Source organism: Euprymna scolopes, chromosome 38 (genome assembly GCF_053919585.1).
Source record: "Euprymna scolopes isolate OS-2025 chromosome 38, ASM5391958v1, whole genome shotgun sequence".
NCBI classification, from domain to species: Eukaryota; Metazoa; Mollusca; class Cephalopoda; order Sepiida; family Sepiolidae; genus Euprymna; species Euprymna scolopes.
In genome coordinates, this window is record NC_136519.1 from 82,132,331 (window position 1) to 82,152,039 (window position 19,709).

General features: G+C 34.4%; 1 protein-coding gene across 1 annotated transcript in view; it reads left to right on the forward strand.

Moving 5' to 3' along the window:
- The first annotated feature begins 4,889 nt into the window (after window positions 1–4,889).
- LOC145263225 (cullin-4A-like) overlaps window positions 4,890–19,709 on the forward strand; it is a 164,940-nt gene continuing 150,120 nt past the window's right edge. Inside the window, exon 1 of the mRNA XM_080120310.1 lies at window positions 4,890–6,594. Coding sequence (XP_079976436.1) covers window positions 5,475–6,594 — 1,120 coding nt within the window. The 5' untranslated portion in view covers window positions 4,890–5,474. The remainder of the gene's footprint in view (window positions 6,595–19,709) is intronic.

A 19,709-nucleotide genomic window follows, 5' to 3' on the forward strand; every position in this document is an offset into this window, starting at 1 on the left:
CTCGCCAATCTTTCACGAAAAACACCCGTCTAGCTGAATCCACTGTGAAAAATTTCCCCCACTCTATATCTGTGCCTTAATCAAAACGCGGATTCCATGAACAAAGCTTCTTTCTTAGAACTGCACGCCTGTGGAACTCTGTTCCGTCTGCCTGCTTCCCACTGGACTACAACTTGGATGTCTTCAAGTCCAATGTTCACAAATTCCTAATGAACCGCCCCCTTAAGTAAACACTTCATCAAATCTCCACACTAACGTAATGTACTTGCAATAGCCCTTATCCCTGAGTGGCTTCCGGGCCTTGACAAGTGGTGATCACTGTGTAAAAAAAAAAAAAAAAAAAAAAGATGAGCACAAAGAAATGAGGCAACTTTTAATTTTGTTTTAATTCAAGATCCTCCTGTTTGGGGAGGTGGATCTTACCCACATTAAAAAACAAATTTTTGTATAAATCTGTCCTCATTGGGAGGCAGTAAACGGAAACATATTTTTTTTTATCGATTGTTCACCTTAAATAAGACACAGTGCCACTTGTACGTAAGGGGATACTATTTGGGGCAATATATGCAGGAACACTATGTAGGGAGTTGAGCAGCGAAATGTCTGTTCATACTACGAGAGTGCAGGACCGATTAGATTTGAGATTTTTTTTGGACTCTGTCTAGGAGTGAGAAACTAATAGTAGATGCACCAGACCAGATGTGCCAACAGTACTCCATACATGGGTGAATTGTGGCTTCAGAAATATATAGGATACTCTCTGGTGTAAGTGGTTTTCTAACATGGTAGAGGGAGCTTACTTTCTTTGCAGTAACCTTGGCAATGTCTTCAATATATTTGTTCCAATTCATGTTGCCCGTGAATGTCAAGCTGAGGAGTTTGAACGATGAGTTCTCAGGTGTTAATTGCTATGACAATCATTGGTTGAGAATGTTTTTTTTTTTTTTTTTTTTTTTTTTTACAAAGGCATCACCACATTATCAAGGCCCAGAGGCCACTCAAGGATAAGGGTTAAAGAGTGTACAGTAGAAATTGGTCAATATAGTAATCATTAGTAATGAAAATTTGGTAAATTTAATAACTTATATGGAACGGCTCATCAAGAACTTATTTACGTTAGACTTGAACACAACCATATTGTAGTCAGCCGGAAAGCAGGAAAACGGAAGACAATTCCACAGGCGTGTAGTTCTAAGAAAGAAGCTTTGTTCATGGAATCTACGTTTAGGTTTAGGCACAGATAAAGAGTGGGGGGAATTATTGATAGTGTTTACAGCTAGACGAGTGTTTCTTGTGAAAGTTTGGCGAGGGGGGACCATAGATTGAAGTTCAGTTGAACACTTTCCATGAAAATAACGATACATCAGAGACAAACTCGCAACATCTCTTCTGTGAGATAGAGGTTGCAAGGAAGAGAAAAGGACATCTCCTACGAGGCTACGAAGTCTATTTTAAACTCTATCAAGGCAGGACAAGTCCTTTCTAGCAGCTCCTGCCCAGATGTGGCAACAGTATTCCATCCTTGGACGTACCTGGCTCTTATATAGGTAGAGAATAGCATCAGCAGTGAGATATCTACTGGATCGATAGAAAGATCCCACCATTTTTCCAGCGGCCTTGGCAACAGATTTGATATACGTGTTCCATTTAAGATCAGGAGTATTGGTCAAGCCCAGAAGCTTGTCAAAACTTGAGGCCTCCTGAAGACGAGAGCCATTCATTTCAATTGATGACAAATGTGAATTAGAATGTTGATGATGTAAAGAGAGAAGCTTGGTTTTAGATGCATTAAAAGTAACCAGCCACTCCTTTCCCCATTGTATTACTTGTTTCTTTTGTTTTTTGTTTTTTTTACTTACCTTCACCTCAAACAAGGCATATCGTCAGTTTGACGTAAAAGGCTACTAATTGGGACCATGCCTAACAAAGATTAACAAGATGTTGGTTTATGTTACATTTGAACTTCTGCATATCAGTACAGTTAGGGAAGCAGGTAGCAGGAAGGAAATTCCAAAGTCTAGATGTTTGAGGGAAGAAGCTATTAAAGTAGAAAACTTTCTGGCATTTAGGGACCTCAACAGTGAAGGGGTGTGATTTTGTTACTAAGCAGGTTTGTCGGGGATATGTACGTCAATGGGGCATAAGTGCAACGAGTTCACCAGAGCACATTCCATTAAAATATGTGGGTTTGTATTACTGTACACATAGATTCGAAAAAGTTGTCAAAAAACAAATATATAACAAATAAATGTTATCAAAGGCAAGATAAGTTACTTTTCTACCAAACTGGATATATTTTTCGTGTTTTTATTCAATGTAACATGTTTATTCAGCTCGAAAACCATACAGTGTTTACCGATGTATTGGAACATTCAAGATGGCGTCTGATTCTCTCTTTAACACGGTAAGTTTGGGAAAAGGTGTTATAAATAAAAAACCGGATAAAATACTGTTTAAAACTCGCTCAATATATGTTACCATGACATAGGTTGACATATATTCGGCGGGTTTTTAATAGTATTTTGTATAGTTTTTTATTTATAACACCTTTTCCCAAACTTACCGTGTTAAAGAGTGTGTGAGACGCCATCTTGAATTTTCCAATACATCGATAAACACTGTACGTTTTTCTAGCTGAATAAATATGTTACATTGAATAAAAACACGAAAAATATATCCAGTTTGGTAGAAGAGTAACTTATCTTGCCTTTGATAACATTTATTTGTTATATATTTGTTTTTTGACAACTTTTTCGAATCTGTGCGTACAGTAATACAAACCCAAAATATTTGTAAAACAAGCGCAGAGATGAAACATTGTGGTGATGGGACAGAGGTTGGAGCCTAGTTGACAAAGTGGGACCTATTAAATTGAATACTCTCTTGATCTTCTATCCAAGAGGGAAAGAAACTAGTGGTAGATGCACCAGCCCAGATATGGAAACAATACTCCATGCATAAACGAATGATGGTTTTGTAGAGGTAAAGGATACTCTCAGGTGTTAGTGTTTGTTAAAGGGAAAAAAGCTCACTCTTAGCAGCATTAAATGGTATCATCCATTTAAGACCACATTCCACTACAAACTGAAAATTGGGGTTTGTATTACTGTACACATAGATTCGAAAAAGTTGTCAAAAAACAAATATATAACAAATAAATGTTATCAAAGGCAAGATAAGTTACTTTTCTACCAAACTGGATATAATTTTCGTGTTTTTATTCAATTTAACATATTTATTCAGCTCAAAAAGCATACCGTGTTTACCGATGTATTGAAAAATTAAAGATGGCAGCCGATTCTCTCTTTAACACGGTAAGTTCAGGAAAAGGTGCTATAAATAATAAACTAGACAAAATACTATTAAAAACCACCGAATATATGTCAAGTTATGTCACAGTAACATATATTGAGCGAATTTCTAACAGTATTTTGTCTAGTTTATTATTTATTACACCTTTTTCCAAACTTAGCGTGTTAAAGAGAGAATCGGCCGCCATCTTGAATTTTCCAATACATCGCTAAACACTGTATGCTTTTCGAGCTGAATAAACATGTTAAATTGAATAAAAACACGAAAATTATATCCAGTTTGGTAGAAAAGTAACTTATCTTGCCTTTGATAACATTTATTTGTTATATATTTGTTTTTTGACAACTTTTTCGAATCTATGTGTACAGTAATACAAACCCGAAAATTGTTTTCTAAGGTTTCTGCCATTGCACTGGATATGTGTAAATTTTGGTGATAGGACAAGTGCCGGAGCTTGACTGAAAGAAAGAGACCTATTAGGGTGAAAACTCTTTTTTTGAACCCTGTCTAAGAGGAAGAAACTTATGCGAGGTAAATGCACCAAAACGGATGTACACAAATCTAAAACAATGGCAGAATCTTTAGAAAACGACCTCTAGACTGTAGTGGAATCGGGCCGTAAATGGAGTTGACGATTTAACGCTACTAAGACTAAGCTGTTCTCCTTTAAAAATTACAAGAAGCGTTCTCAACCACTGATAGTCATAACTAGGTCTAGGACAACAGCATATTCTTTTCCTTGTTTTAACTCTCGGGTATATATCCATTGATATCTTATATGTTTTTATGTACGGTGATGTGGTTCTCGGTTGATTAATTGTGTCTAAATGTGTCGGATATATACGCAAGAGTAAAGACAATAAAATGTAAAATATGTTTTCATAGCCCTAGTCATGACTAATAGCACTGTACTTGAGAGTTCTTTCTTCAAACTCTTTGGATTTGCATTCATAGAAAATATGAGCTGGAACAAGTATATTGAGGAGTTTGTGAATAGTGGCTGGCTTTGTAGAGGTAAAGGATACTCTCAGGTGTGAGTAGTTTTCTAGCAAGGTAGAAGGAGCCCGCCTTCTTTGTAGCAGCCTTGGTAATGTCTTTAATGTATGTTTGTTCCAATTCAAGTTGCTTGTGAATGTTAATTGTGTTATTAAAGTATATACCACAGTCTCCCTGAAGAATGCAAAAACAATAGAAAAAGGCCTTTAGGTGACTCTGACGGTGTTGATGCAGTAACCGGAGAATTCGGAGCAACAGACCCAACTAACTCCACCAATAACAACAACACCACAACCACAACTGACGACCTTTATATTATAATAAAAAAAAAAGTTAGCGAAACAAATTTTGATTGATTCGCATTTAGTATAATAATAGATACGTAATAGATGATTGAAGTGGGTTTTTTTTATTTTGAGAGAGAGAGAGAGAGAGAGAGAGAGAGAGAGAGAGATGGGAAATTGTAAAGATCGACAGACGCGTCGAACCCACGTGCTTTTCGGATCGTGTCGTCTGCTGCAAAAACGAAACGGACGAGAGTTGCGTCCCTTCATACCACGTGATCTCCTCGGCGAGATTTTGTTTGTCCGCCATATTTGATGCACACCAAAGCTGGTCGGAGCTCCGGGGGTTAACAAGTTAACTTAGTTCGTATTTTAGGGACTTCATTTTTTTTTTTTTCGGGGTTCTGACACGTTAACACACGGAGAAGTCATCGTCCATCTTACTGACCGAGTCCTAGTCTTCCTGGACGTCCCCTGGCAGGGGGGAAACACAAAGAAAAACAAGAGAGAGACGACGAAAAGAAACGCTTCTGCCAGGTGTTGGCCTGGCGTTCGTTGCTTTTTTTTTTTTTTTTTTCTTTTTTTTCGTGGTTGATGTTTTTTTTTTTGTTTTTTACTACAACTACTAAATTAGTATTTTTCATAATATAATACTTAACCAAGCAGCAAAAGAACAAAAAAGAAAGAAATACAAAAAAAAAAAACAACAAAAAACAAAGACACACGTCATATCAAGAAACATGCAGACACATCGAAGAGAGACTTGAGCCAGCTCTCTCTTTCTCTGTTTTATAGCCAGGAAAAGTGGCCGAGAAAACCAACCCAAACTCTAACCCTAACCCAGAAAAGGCCACAATATTTGGCCAGAACCACCCGGAATGCATGCATCTCTCAACCGTTTCTAGGTACGCCGCTTCAGACCACAGTCTCCCTGAAGAAAGCAAAAACAATAGAAAAAGGCCTTTAGGTGACTCTGACGGTGTTGATGCAGTAACCGGAGAATTCGGAGCAACAGACCCAACTAACTCCACCAATAACAACAACACCACAACTGTTAGTATTAATAATAATAATAATACAATTAACAACACACCTAGCAGTAGTACTAGTAATAATAGCATCATCTCTGATGGCAAGAATTCATCCCATAGTACTAGCAATACTATAAAACCGACCCCTGAGATCCCATCTTGTTCTGGATTAGGGTTAGTAAAATTTGGATCGAATAATAACCTCAATCCATCTCCATCTTCTTCCAGCAGTGGCACGATTCTAAATCCACCATCCTTGTCATCAGCATCATCGTCATATACTTCCTCGGATGATCACCATACAAATCCGAAACGGATTAGATTGAGCCCCGACGACAGTCCGGATCCGACCCCCAGTGGAAGTACTGGCATTGTTCCGGACGAGGCGATCCCCGTTTTAACTGGAGGTGTCTTGGACTCTTCCTCGGAAAGAGGGAAAGAAGAATCCGGTACTTGTGTTGGGCCCGATCCCCCCCAGGAACACCAGAAACGGGAGCGAGAAAGAAACGCAGTCGAGCATAGAAATAATAATATCAATAATTTTAGACGGGGACCAGAAGAAGGAGTGTTGGAGGAAGAAGAAAAAGAAGAAGAAAGGGGTCCTAATTGCAGTTCCGCTGTGATTAACACTAATAACAACACCCCAAGAAGTAAAGACGGGGGCCACTCCAAGAGCACTCGGCGATCTCAGGCTTTCCAAGCAGTTGGGGTTGGAAAGTCGCAAAAAGCAGTCGGAAATTTAAATTCCGGGGAAGAAGACGGAGAATTGGAAGGAGTCGGCGATTCAGTCGAAACCCCAGGCCGAAGTGGATCTCCAGCTTCATCTCCATCGTTCAAGATGACAGAATCCGAGAGACGACCTAATTTTTCGGCTTTGACCACTCCAGCAAATGGCATCAGCAAACATGCCTCACCCCTCAACGCCAATCGGCCGGGGGCGGCCAAGAAACTGGTCATTAAAAATTTCAAAGGTGAGATACTACGTTTTTTTTTTTTTAGTATTCTTATTATTACTAAATTTGGTACTGGTACCGCGCTGAAATAATAACGTTATTTCGAAAGCCATTCTTAACATGGGGAGGGTGTGTACTGTAACTACACCACTAACCTCTTGTTAAGAACGGCTTTCGGAATAAACACCCCCAACCTCTCTGTTAAGAACGGCTTTCGAGATTGTGTTTTTTTTTTTTTTCAGAAAGCCGTTCTTAACATAGGGAGGTTGGGTGTGGTTATACTACGCTGAGGCAGGTCGTAAAAAAAAAAATACCAAAAAAAGATATCATGAAACTTGAATTTAATCTAAAAAAAAAAAAAAAAACTATTTAAAAATATCGCAGTACCAAAAATACATTAGCAATCTAAAATTTTTTTTTGTGGGGGGGGGGTTCTTCGTTGTTGTATCGAAGTTCAAAAAATTGAAATATTGGATTTCAAGTGAAATCAATACTGTCTACTGAATTGTCATTCCTAAGTGAAAAATATGAAAATATCCAAAAATTACGAAAAACCATACATTTTTACTTAGTTTCCACTAACAATAATCACCTTTAAAATGACGACTTTTATTCGGGTATGCTGAAAACGAATATCATTTAGATTTTCCGCAAACAAGTAATGGTGCTTATGCACTTTGGTTACCCTGCTATTTTTTAAAATAGTATTTTCAAGTTTTATATATATATTTTTTTTAATTGTTGGTACTAGTGCAAGTGCACTTATTGATCCGTGCTGAAATGTTTAGAAAGCCATTCTTAATATGGGAAGGTGTTTTGTATCTATTCTGTACTTTAACCTTACAATTTAATAAAAACAAATATAAAACTTTAAACTTAAATACTATTTAAAAAATAACGCGGATCAATAAGTGCACCACCAGCATCACGCACCAGCACCAGCACCATTATTGCACCAAATTGTAAGGTTCACAGAATAGGTACAAAACATCCTCCCCATGTTAAGAATAGCTTTCTAAATAATGACGTTATTATTTCAGCACAGTAACAAAAGTGCACAAGTACCCAAGTTGTTTTCCGGATATTAAGAAATTTAATTCCTTATAAGTGGTGGCCATTGTTGTACGCGCGTACAGAAATGGCCGCCACTGATAACATAAGGAATTAGATTGCTTAATATCCGAAAAACTACTTTTTTGCGGAAAATTTAAATGCGATATTCGTTGTTAGCATACTCGAAAACCATTAAAGTAACTTTTAAAGGTGATTAAGGTGAAAACCAAGTAAAATTGAGCCGAAAAACGATTAGAAAGTTATTGATGAAAATAGGATGATTAAGATAGAAGCGATTTAAAAAAAAAAAAAAAAAAAAAAAAAAAAAAAAAGTCGTTTTAAGCGAAAACAATATTACGTACTTAATTTTCATGTCGAAAATAGTAATATATCAAAAAATTGCGAAAAATCGAGTAGAAAGTTATTGGTACGTATGCACTTAGGTTGCCGTGCTGAAATAACGTTATTTTAAAAGCTATTATTCTTAACATGAGAAAGGGAGGGTGTTTTTTTTTTGTTTTTTTAAAACTATTCTATACTAATAAAAGATATTGGGAAACATAGGACGGTAACCTAAGTGTAGAAACACCAGTTAATAGTATTTTTTTTACGGAAAATTGTATAAAATTGCATTTTTATTAGATATTATAAAATAGACGTTGAAGAGTTCACACACAAGGGACATAATTTGGAACGCAAAATTTAGATTACAGTCATGTTTTCCGATATTTGTAGCTTGTTTTTTTTTTCACTAAAAACACGATAGCAGTTGTTCTGTTCGATAAATTATTTTCGACATGTACGTAATATCGTTTTTGCTTAAAGCGATATATTAAAAAAAAAAAAAAAAATCTGTCGACTAACAAGCAGCGGAAATACTTTTCGAAGACAACGAAAATCGAGTTGTGCAAAAAAAAAAAAAAAACAGTTAATTGTAACAAAATCTTTTTCTGAAAATCTTTGGTCAGTTTAACAAAACTTCATGTTCACTAATTGTGTTGGAAAATTGTTTTCATTAATAATTAGGTGCAAGTAAAGGAAGTAGGTCTAGCAGACGAGCCTTTTTCTGAAAAGAAAATCTGAAAAGTTAGATCACGTGACATCTGACACCGGTGCTACCCCAATAAAAGCATAACAATTAATTAAAACTGAAGAATTTCCGCCATGATGCATTATATGCACCCTTAGGGTATTTTTTAGATTAGGTCCACCACCTCCATAATTTTCTTTTAAATGACGACTTTTATAAGTTTTCTGCTATGCCGAATGCGGAAATCGCATTGAAATTTTGCAGAAATAAGTAGTTATCGAGATATAAAAAGTTGTATTATGCATTGTATTCTTTGGCGGCCATCGTTTTTACGCGCGTGCGCGCCCCATAAACACATCTATGCGCGTAACAAAGATGGCCGCCTAAGACTACAATGCATAAAACAACTTTTTATATCTCGATAACTACTTATTTCTGCAAAATTTCAAGGCGATTTTCGTATTCAGCAATCATGGCCCAAAACCTTTAAAAGTCGTCATATAAAAGAAAATTGTGGAGGTGGAGGTGGACCTAATCTGAAAATTTACCATAACGAGGCGGCACTACTTTGTGTTTCAAACATAAAAAAAGCGCTTTAAAATAAGTAAAATCACAAAAACTTTTTTATTTTTAGTTTATCTTTGGATGGGGAGGGGGCATATTATCTCAAAGAACACGGTAAACACACTTGGCAATATTTTTCAATAGTTATTTTCAAAAATTTTCTATATTTACAATCTATTTTTAATTAAAATTAAGAAAATTTCTAAAAACATATTATTCATATATGTTTACATTTTGTTTTTAAGTAAAATTAAGAAATTCATTTTAAAAATATTGTTTGTTTCCATCTCCATTCAGAGGGTTACTTTTCGGTAGTTTCACCGGGTTTTGATCTAAATTTTTCGAATTTCAGAATGAGGCTCCTCTGCTAAACCTCCTTTACTTGAACCAATAATTTATTTTCTACCTTATCGTTTTTCGTAATTTTTGGATATGTTCATTACTGTGACATGACAATTCAGTAGATAACATTGATTGTTTCATTTGAAATTCAATATTTCAATTTTCGAATTTCACTATAATAACGAAGAACAATTTTTTTTTTACTTTAACGGCAACTCAGCATTTGCCTTAAAATTAACGACTTTTGAAGGTTTTCGGGTATGCTGAAAACGATTATCACATTTAAATATAGTAAATATTTCATAAAATAATATATTTTAATGCTGAAAACAAATTCAAAACAAAACAATAACATTTTATTTTATGCCAACAAAAAAAGTTAAGATTTTACTTTAAGGCTTATCTCGCGTTCGTATCGAAAAATATTTTTTGTAGATTTCGGTGTGCTAAAAACGAATCTGCTAACCGTTTCTGACGCAGAGAAATAGTTTTCATTATATGAAGAAATTACTTTCACCAAAAGTGGGTGATCACTTTTCCCTATAGATTTAACTTAAAATGAGCACCCTTTTTCTGGCGACCTACTGAGTGGGTGGGCATGTTTTTGTTTGTTTATTGGCTAAAAGGTTTTTGTTTGTTTTTCTGCTTTCATCTTTCAATAAAGACCTGAGGAAATTGAAAAATGAAGAAAAATCTCTATACAGATACGTGTAATTCCTTATGTTATCAGTGGTGATCATTTCTATACACACAAGCATGCGCATATTTTTGCCGCAAGCAAGTGGTTTTCCACATATTAAGCGATGTAATTCCATGTGTTATCAGTGGTGGCCATTTTTGTACATGCAAGAAATAGCCATCACTGATAACATATAGAATTACATGGCTTAAAATCTGGAAAACTACTTGTTTTTCATCTAATTTTAAATTGTTCGCCAAAGATTACTACGCTGTGTGAGAAGGCAGTTTGGTACGCGAGGACACATTTCACGGCCTTCGTTTATGCTACCGCACGCTTGCACGTAGCGTAACTAAAGGCTATGAAATGGCGGAAAATAGTCCCAGGGTTCAGGGGTTAATACCATGCAAACGGTAAATTTGTGACGGAAACGGTTATCATATTTTAAAGCACACTGAAATCTGAATGGAAGACAGGCCTTAAAGTAAAATAATACCAAAAAAATGTTACAAGACCAATTTTTTTATTTGACACTGTTTGCTGTGGACTTCAAATTACCTATTTTTCTGCATCGCTAGTACAAACTAACTACACTCTGCGGGGGGGGGGACCTATATTTAAATTAGGTATATGAAAAGAAAGGGGGTATTTGTGCACTTATTGTCCCGTGCTGAAATAATATTATTTACAAAGCATGTGCCTTATCAGTTTCCACCATTAAATAGCATGTACCTAGGAAACCCTTGTACTTGAAACGACATTCACCCTGGAGGAGTTGAGTCGGCTTCATGAAGATGCACATCTCGTATCGCTGCGGCCCAAGCCCGGCGATCGAAGGCAAGATCCCGAGTGAGCAATAGCCAGTCACGTCTCCAACGAGACAGACCATAGATGAGCGGGCCCGAAATAAGTTCAGCGTCGGTTTTGATAGTCCCGAGCCACGTTCTTAGCTGGCCACCGACACGTTTTTTCCAGCTGGGTAGAGGACGTGGGGAGATAGCCTCGTGGATAAAGACCCCCGCATCACAGCGAGAGACATGGCCGAACCATCGAAGGCGTCGGGCCCGCAGTAGGTCAGTAATTGCCTGGAGATTGCAGCGATGCCGGACTTTTGTTGGCGACGAAATCCAAGGGACGGACATGTAGAATGCGGCGGAGATTGTAGTGGTCGAAAACTTCTACGCGTCGCAGATCCGCTTTCTGTATGGGCCAGGTCTCACGTCCATACAAAAGTATTGAGCGGACGAGGGCCTGGTAGATTCGTATTTTTGTCCTCAGACGTATTTCAGGCCGTGACCATAATCGCCTTTGGAGTCGACAAAAGGCAGCTCGTGCGGCATTAATGCGCGCTTCAATCTCATTCATGCCTTGACCGGTACCAATGAACGTGCAGCCCAGGTATTTGAAGCTATCCGTCTCCTCGAGGGTTTCCCCGTTGAGAGTGACGGAGGACCTTTCTTAAATTAAATAGCATGTACCTAGGAAACCCTGAAAACTTGTAGCAAAAAATGAAAATAGTCTGTGGTCTTTATGCATCTGTTACCGCGATGAAATAATGTCATTAAGGGCCTTAATATGGGGAGTAGAAGGGTGTTTTGTAATGATTCTGTACTTTCACCTAACAATTAAAAAAACAAAACAAATATATCTTAAAAATTGAATTTAACTTAAAAATAATGTTTAAAACACAGTGCAGTAACATAAGCACCAAATAATACATCGCCATTACGAACTAACTAAACTTTGTGGGTGGGGGAAGTAATATAAATGCCTATATTTAAATTAAGTATAAAAAGAGGGTACTTGTGCACTTATTGTACCGTGTTGAACTAATATTTAGAAAGCCATTCTTAACATGGGTATTTTGTAACTATTCTGTACTTACACCTAGCAATTTAATAACAAAAAAGATTGTAATACTTGAAGTTGACTTGAAAATACTATTTAAAAAAATTAGCACGGTATAAGTGCATGTGCACCAAAAAAATAATGAAATAACTATATTTAAATTAAATACCAAAAAAAAAAAAACAATAGGTGGAGTGATTATTTGCACTTAAGAAAAAATATAGAAAAATCGGCGCTTCTACACTATTGGGATGAAATTTCGGAAATCATAATACTGAATTTCACCTGAAAACGTATTCCTTGTATTTTTAAGATGATTATATCAAAAATTACGAAAATTGATAGAAAATTATTTATTACAGAAAAAAAAAAAAAAAAATAGAATTTGAAAAACGATCGTAAGACACAGGAGAGTTCAAAAGGAAGGTAATTTCCAGTTTTGATTTTAAAGATGGTGGCAATTTTTCACCTAACACGATTAAATTATTTTTGTAATTCAATAATATTCACATAATTTTGATTGCATGATTTGGAAGCCTGTATTGTAACTGATTAGAATTGACGAAAAAAATCAGTACAAATCATTGTTTTTTTTTTTTTGTTTGAAAACTCTGTTGACTACAAAATTTTGTCGCAATAGTGTATAAGCGCCGAAAAATCTTTGTAAGTACTCAACATGGAATGATGTTATGTTCCAAAAATCACATAAATTGATCGAGTAGGTTTGATTTTTGTTTTTTTTTAACTAAAGAAGTCCAAATTTATGAATTCTAGAGATTTTTAATACTGAACCTTCGATACAAGCCTGATTTGGGTTTAGATATTTAAACTGAGTTGTCTCCCCCTTATTTCATTATGACTGATGAAAACATAACTCACTTAGTCTTAAAATTTGATTTTCTTAGTTAAAAAAAACTATTTGATTGCTTTAGATAATTTTTAGAATATGACATCTTCGTTCCGTAAAGAGTATTTACATCATAAAGACGTTTTTGTATATTTTTTTTTAAGTGTAATTCTAAATAAGCACCATACCTTTTTTTTTTTTTTTTTTTTTGCTTATGCGCTTATTGTACCATGCTATTTTTTTAATGGCATTTTCAAGTTTTACGATATCTTTATTAAATTGTTAGGTGAAAGTACAGAAAGTACACCTTCCCTATGTTAAGAATGGCTTTCTAAATGTTATTTCAGTACAGTACAATAAATACATATTATCTTGATATTAGAACCTATGAAAATAGAGCAATTAATAAAGAAAATAAGAATTGATTAAATTATAATATTGAATCCATAAAAAATAATCCTTAGCTAACGGATTTTCAAAGATAGGTTCTTTTCATCAGAGGCTATAAAATCAACAACAAAAACAAATGCATTACCGGTTTGCATAAATTTGAAAATATAAATGAATAGGTGCTTTGGTATTGTAGCAAAATTCGAAAATTGAAATACTAAATTTCAAGTGAAACCAATGTTATCTACTGAATTGTCAGGTCGCAGTAATGAAAATATCCAAAAATGACAAAAAAACGGTAAGGTAAAAAATTAACTATTAATGAAAATAGTTTTCAAAAACAGCAAAAAGTAATTTTTGCTTAATTGGCCAAAGATTTTCAGTAGTCAGAAAATATTTATCTCCTTTTTGTTACAATTAGAACTCTCCGGTTTCGTTTTTTGCAGAACTAAATTTTCGCTAAAATCTTTGAAAATTATTTTCATTAATAATTAATTTTCTATCTCACCGTTTTTGCATAAATTTTGGATATTTTCATTGCTGTGACATAACAATTCAGTAGATACTATTGGTTTCACTTAAAATTTAATATTTCAATTTTCAGATTTTGCAACAGTAAAGAAGAACCAATAATTTATTTTTTTTTTTTTTTGTGCATTAAGACATGTTTAATAAAATTAATCAAAGTAAAATATAAAATGATAAATTCGTAACGTCCAGAAGAATCTGCAAAATGTGAATGCATCAGAGTGAAGTCCAAAAAGGTTGGTTAATAATAGAAGTCCAAAAAAGATGATGAAAATATGCAAAACCCAAGAAGTTAGTATGGAACCAATTAATAAATTTCTTGCCATTAGAAAACTCTTGTCGACAAGGAAATAAATGAAAAGAACACAAAGTTTTAAAAAAAAAAAAAATCATTAATTCCTTGTTTGAATATTTGACGAATTAATAAATATTAATTTTTATTTTCATCAGCAATTTTCTTGTTTAGATAGAGCAAGTCCGAGACTAAAGCTTACAGCGACCAGATGTTTTTTGTATTACCACAGAGCACAGTTTTAATATCCCCTGAAAATATAAGAAATAATAGTTATTAAAATGTTGTAATTGTATGTACATAGGCAGAAAGAATATTTCTAAAACCTTGTGGGAATTTTAAATTATATATAATGTTTATTAATACAAACATTAACCACATATGTGCATGCAAGCAATCAATTTGATTGTAAGGTGTGCGATTTCACCAATTTTGATGACAAAAGTTTTAGAAGTATGGAACATTCGTTGATCCTCAACCAATCCTGGGCAACGTCTGGTCTCTCTGCTTGTAATTCATATAACTAATTTACATATGCAAAAAAATATATGCAACATTAATAATATCATAGAAACTAAATAAAGCAAGCAATTTATATGGACGATCCACAGAAATAGTTGCCAATACTGAAATATCTCTACACTGTTTCTAGTGACAGTAATACTTTCTTATCACCTGCAATGGATTCATTCCTAGGCTGACTAACTAAATCTGAATATTGCAAACTTAGAATTTGTATAATGCCTAAATACGAAATGAACAATTTGAAAAATTAAAAAAAAAAAATTTTCAAACAAAAAGCATTGTTAATATAATTTTTTTTGACTGAAAACACCCTGCCTAAATATGTGTGTGTGTGTGTGTGTGTGTGTATATATATATATACAGAGTGACCCCCCCCCCCCCCCAAAGCTAAATGGAGGCCATCTAGAACATATGCTGTAGAACGGAGAAAAAACCCCAAAGACCCTAGTGTTTTGATGTGATGTTTTGAATATAATAAACTAGTTATGACTAAAGTTTCATTTCATTCGGACAAAACAAACACCCTGTGTGTGTGTGTATATATATATATATATATATATATATATATATATATATATATATATATATATATATATATATATATATAGAGAGAGAGAGAGATATACAGAAAGAAATAAAAAGGAACAAACCGAGTTATGTGTTCATCAACGTTTTGTCTTTGTCAAGACTTCCTGGATATATATTATGTAATGAACACGTTCTGTTCCTTTTTATTTCTCTATTTCGTCAGAATACTATTTCCATTAATCTCATTATTATATATATACATCAAATATAAATTTTTATAATCCAAAGTTTTTTTTCAATAGCTTCATAATGTAGGGTTATATTTTTATATTACACAAGCAGATGTACCCGGCATTGCCTGGTATTAAATATTTTTGTTATATAAACCAAAGATATGAGAAAAAAAAAAAAAAAAAATCATGTCTTTTAATGGAAAATAAGATAAATAACTTTTTGGTGAATTTGTAAGAGTTCTTGCATTCAAGGTGGTTTATATATATATATATATATATATATATATATATATATATATATATATAAGCACACATCAGGTTAAATGTATTCAAGAGTGATAACTAATGAATTTACTGAGGTTATTAAGAGTGCTCAAATGAAAGAAGAGCTAGATATATTTTATTAATATAAACAGCTTTACATGGTCGTGACACAGGACATGCTAATGTTTCAAATAAATAGTCGATTAAAACTAAAAGTCCCCGTCAGGCAACTTAATAAATAGTTGCTTTCCACAGAAGAAATGAATCTTTAATATATAGAGGGAGAGGTTAGGGTAACGATAAATTAAAAAAAATGAGTCAATCCTCTTTAAAATTATTATTAATAACTAGACCCTAACCACAGTCGAAAATACAACAACAAAAATGTAAACAAAATAGTATAAAGGCAAATATTAAAATTAAGTAAATACACTTTTTTGGTGAGATCAATTAGTCCACACCAGAAACATAACTTATATAAACTGATTTTCATAAACGACTGCCCTGATAATATTGTGTCCGAGATGGGTATATTTGCTGATGATACAATGCTCTATAATATGCATGAGGGAAGAGCAGATGTATATAAATCTAAGACAATGGCAGAATTGTTAGAAAATGGCCCCCAGACTATAGTGGAATGGGGCTGCAAACGAATGGTAACAGTTAATGCTAGTAAAACTAAGCTGCTCTCCTTTAACAATTACAAGACGCCTTTTTCAACCCCCTATATCCATAACAAATAGCACCCTACCTGAGAATTCTACCTTCAAACTCCTCGGCCTAACATTTGCGGGCAATATGAACTGGAACAAATACATAGAGGACATTGCAAAGAAGGTGGGTTCCCTCTATCGAACTAGAAGACTACTCACGCCTGAGAGTATCCTGTACCTCTACAAGGCCACCATTCGCCCATGCATGGAGTATTGTTGCCACATCTGGGCTGGTGTATCTATCACTAGTCTCTCCCTCTTAGATAAAGTCCAAAAAAGACTTGTCAATCTAATCGGTCCCACTTTATCAACTAAGCTCCAGTTTCTGTCTCATCGCCACAATGTTGCATCACTGTGTCTGTTTTACAAATATTTCAATGGAATGTGTTCTGATGAACTCGTTTCACTTGTACCCCCCTCGATGTACATATCCCCGACAAACCCGCTTAGCAATAAGATCTCACCCCTTCACTGTTGTTGTCCCTAAATGCCAGAAAGATTTCCATTCTAATAGTTTCTTCCCTCGAACAGCTAGACTTTGGAATTCCCTTCCTGCTGCCTGCTTCCCTGGCTGTACTGATATGCAGAAGTTTAAATGTAACATAAACAAATATCTTGTTAATCTTTCCTAGATGTGGCCCCAAATAGTAGCCCCTTACGTGCAAGTGGTGATATGCTTTGTAAGGGGTGAACATGATTAAAAAAAAGAAAATATTATAAAAGTTACAAAGATAAATTATTTATATTAGAACTAATCAAGTTAATGCAGAAGCTTAATATACTAGATATACTTATATACAGGGTGTCCCAAAAGTCGCGCACCATGTAGATTTATGTAAAAACAAATATGAATATCAATGAATATCAATTTTATTAATCAAAATCACAATAGTTCACCTTCAGCCTGAATACATGCATCGATTCTCTTTATTTCTTTATTTCTGTGTTTTAAGAATACGATGTACTGATGATTTGCTAATCGTAAGTTCCTGGCTTATTCTCCTTACTGATTTCACGGGGCTTCTAGCAACATTCGCCAAAACCATAGTTGACGTTTCCTCATCAGTTACACTCTTTCGTCGACCACATCTCTTGCGGTCAGCAACTGAACCTGTTTCTTGGAAACGTTTGATCAAACGACAGACAGTGGTATGACTCAATGGTTTTTCTCGCTCGGGATGAGTGCGGTTGAATTCTTTAGCTACCGAGCGGTATGTAGCCCCATCTCTTCCAAACATAAAAATCAATTTAACTCTTTCTTGCATTGTTAATTTCTCGCCCATATCGAATAAAATCTGAAAAAAAACAAATATAAATATATGGTGCGCGACTTCTGGGACACCCTGTATATATACACGGGAGTTGGACAAAATAAAAGAAACCCCTTAAAAATCAACAAAATCTCTTTTAATCTTTTGTGGCAATTACAATCTCAATTCTCCGAGGTATTGATTCATACAAATTGTGAATCGTTTCCAAAAGAATTTTATCCCATTTTTCAGCTAAAACAACCTTCGAGTTCTTTTAGAGAAGATGGTGGCGGAAATCGATTTCTTACTTAAATCTCCAAAATCGACCATAAATGTTCAATAATGTTGAGATCTGGGAATCGTGGTGGCCAAATCCGATGCTTAACTTCATCGGAATGCGCTTCGTGCCCATCTTTAATAATTCTAGCTGTATGGATTGGGGCATCATCTTGAAAGATGACATTTCCCTCCGGAATCAGTTATCAAACCATAGGATGAACTTGGTCGATCAAAATTCCTAAATAGTCTCAACTGTTAATTCTTCCATGAAGAGTAATCATTGATCCAACGGATTTCCAAGAAATAGCACCCAAATCATCACAACCCCACCCCCCATCCTCGCCATGCTTTACGGTTGGGAGAAGGCAGTCTGGATAAAATGCTTCTTTCGGCTGTCTCCAAACGTAGACTCGGTGGATGGTTGGAAATAAGGAAAACTATGATTCGTCAGAGAAAATCACATTTTTCCACTGCTCACGAGACCAATTTTAGATATTTTTACACCACTCTAATCGCTTTGAAAAATTTGTCTTTGAGAGCAGAGGTTTTCTAATTACAGTTCTTCCGTAAAATCCGGATTTCTGCAACTCTCAAACATTTTTTGTGGAAACTGGATCCTGTAAATGTTTGAGCTCTGCAGTGATTTTAGGAACCGTGGTCTTGCGATCTTCTCTAACAATCTGCTTAAGAGTCCAATGAGCTCTTTCAGACATCATCTTTCAACCAGACGTGTGCTTTCCTGAGGACTTTCTTCCTTTTCTTTTAAAAGAAGTCATTACTTTTGAGACCATGTTTCTTGAAACGCTAAGCATTTGTGCAGTTTCTATTACACTAGCACCTGCCATGCGAGCTCCAACAATTTGGTCTCTTCCTTAAGGTTGGCTATTTTTGTAGGAAAATCTTTTGATATCTTTAATATCTGTAAAAGAAATTTATTTAATTAAGCATGTCATATAACATAAATAATAAACAAAAAAGCATTAAAATATGTCAAGATTTGATTGTTTAAAACACGTTCAAAGATCGATGCCAAAAATGTTAACCGTTTCTCTTATTTTATCCAACACTGTATGTATGTATGTATATATATATATATATATATATATATATATATATATATATATATATATAATTAAAATTACAAAAGATATCTTTATATTTATATTAGAACTTATCAAGTTAATACAAAAGTTCAATATAGTAGCTGTATCAATTTAAACAAAAAAATTGAAAATTAAATGCAATAAAAATTTCAAACCAGGAATTATAATGTGGAAAAATCCTTAACCCATGGATTTTCAAAGATACTCTTTTCATCAGAAAATAAATATTAGTAAAAAAAAAATATATATCCATGTTAACATGAATTGGAAAAAAAACCTTGAAAATACGTAAAAATCTTTTTTTTAATAAAATACAATTTCAATAAAATTAAATTGAATAAACAAAAGTTAAAGTAAAATCGAATAAATAATAAATGATCTAATTAAGAAATTGTACTTTGTATGGTCCAAAAGTATGGATTCTGAAGTCTAAATGGATTATACTGAAATCCAAAAAGTGAAATTTAAACATATCCAAAAATTTGTGAAAGTTGTACTCCATAAGGTTAAAAATGGAGGAAACTACAATCCGAGGTTGAAGAAAAGTTCAAAAAGTCAATTAAATTTCAAAATACATCAAACAATTGTAAGCTGTAAGATCCAAAATAGAAATAAATCGTCTATTATTACTATTACCAGTAAATCTGTTGTTAGCTTTTTGT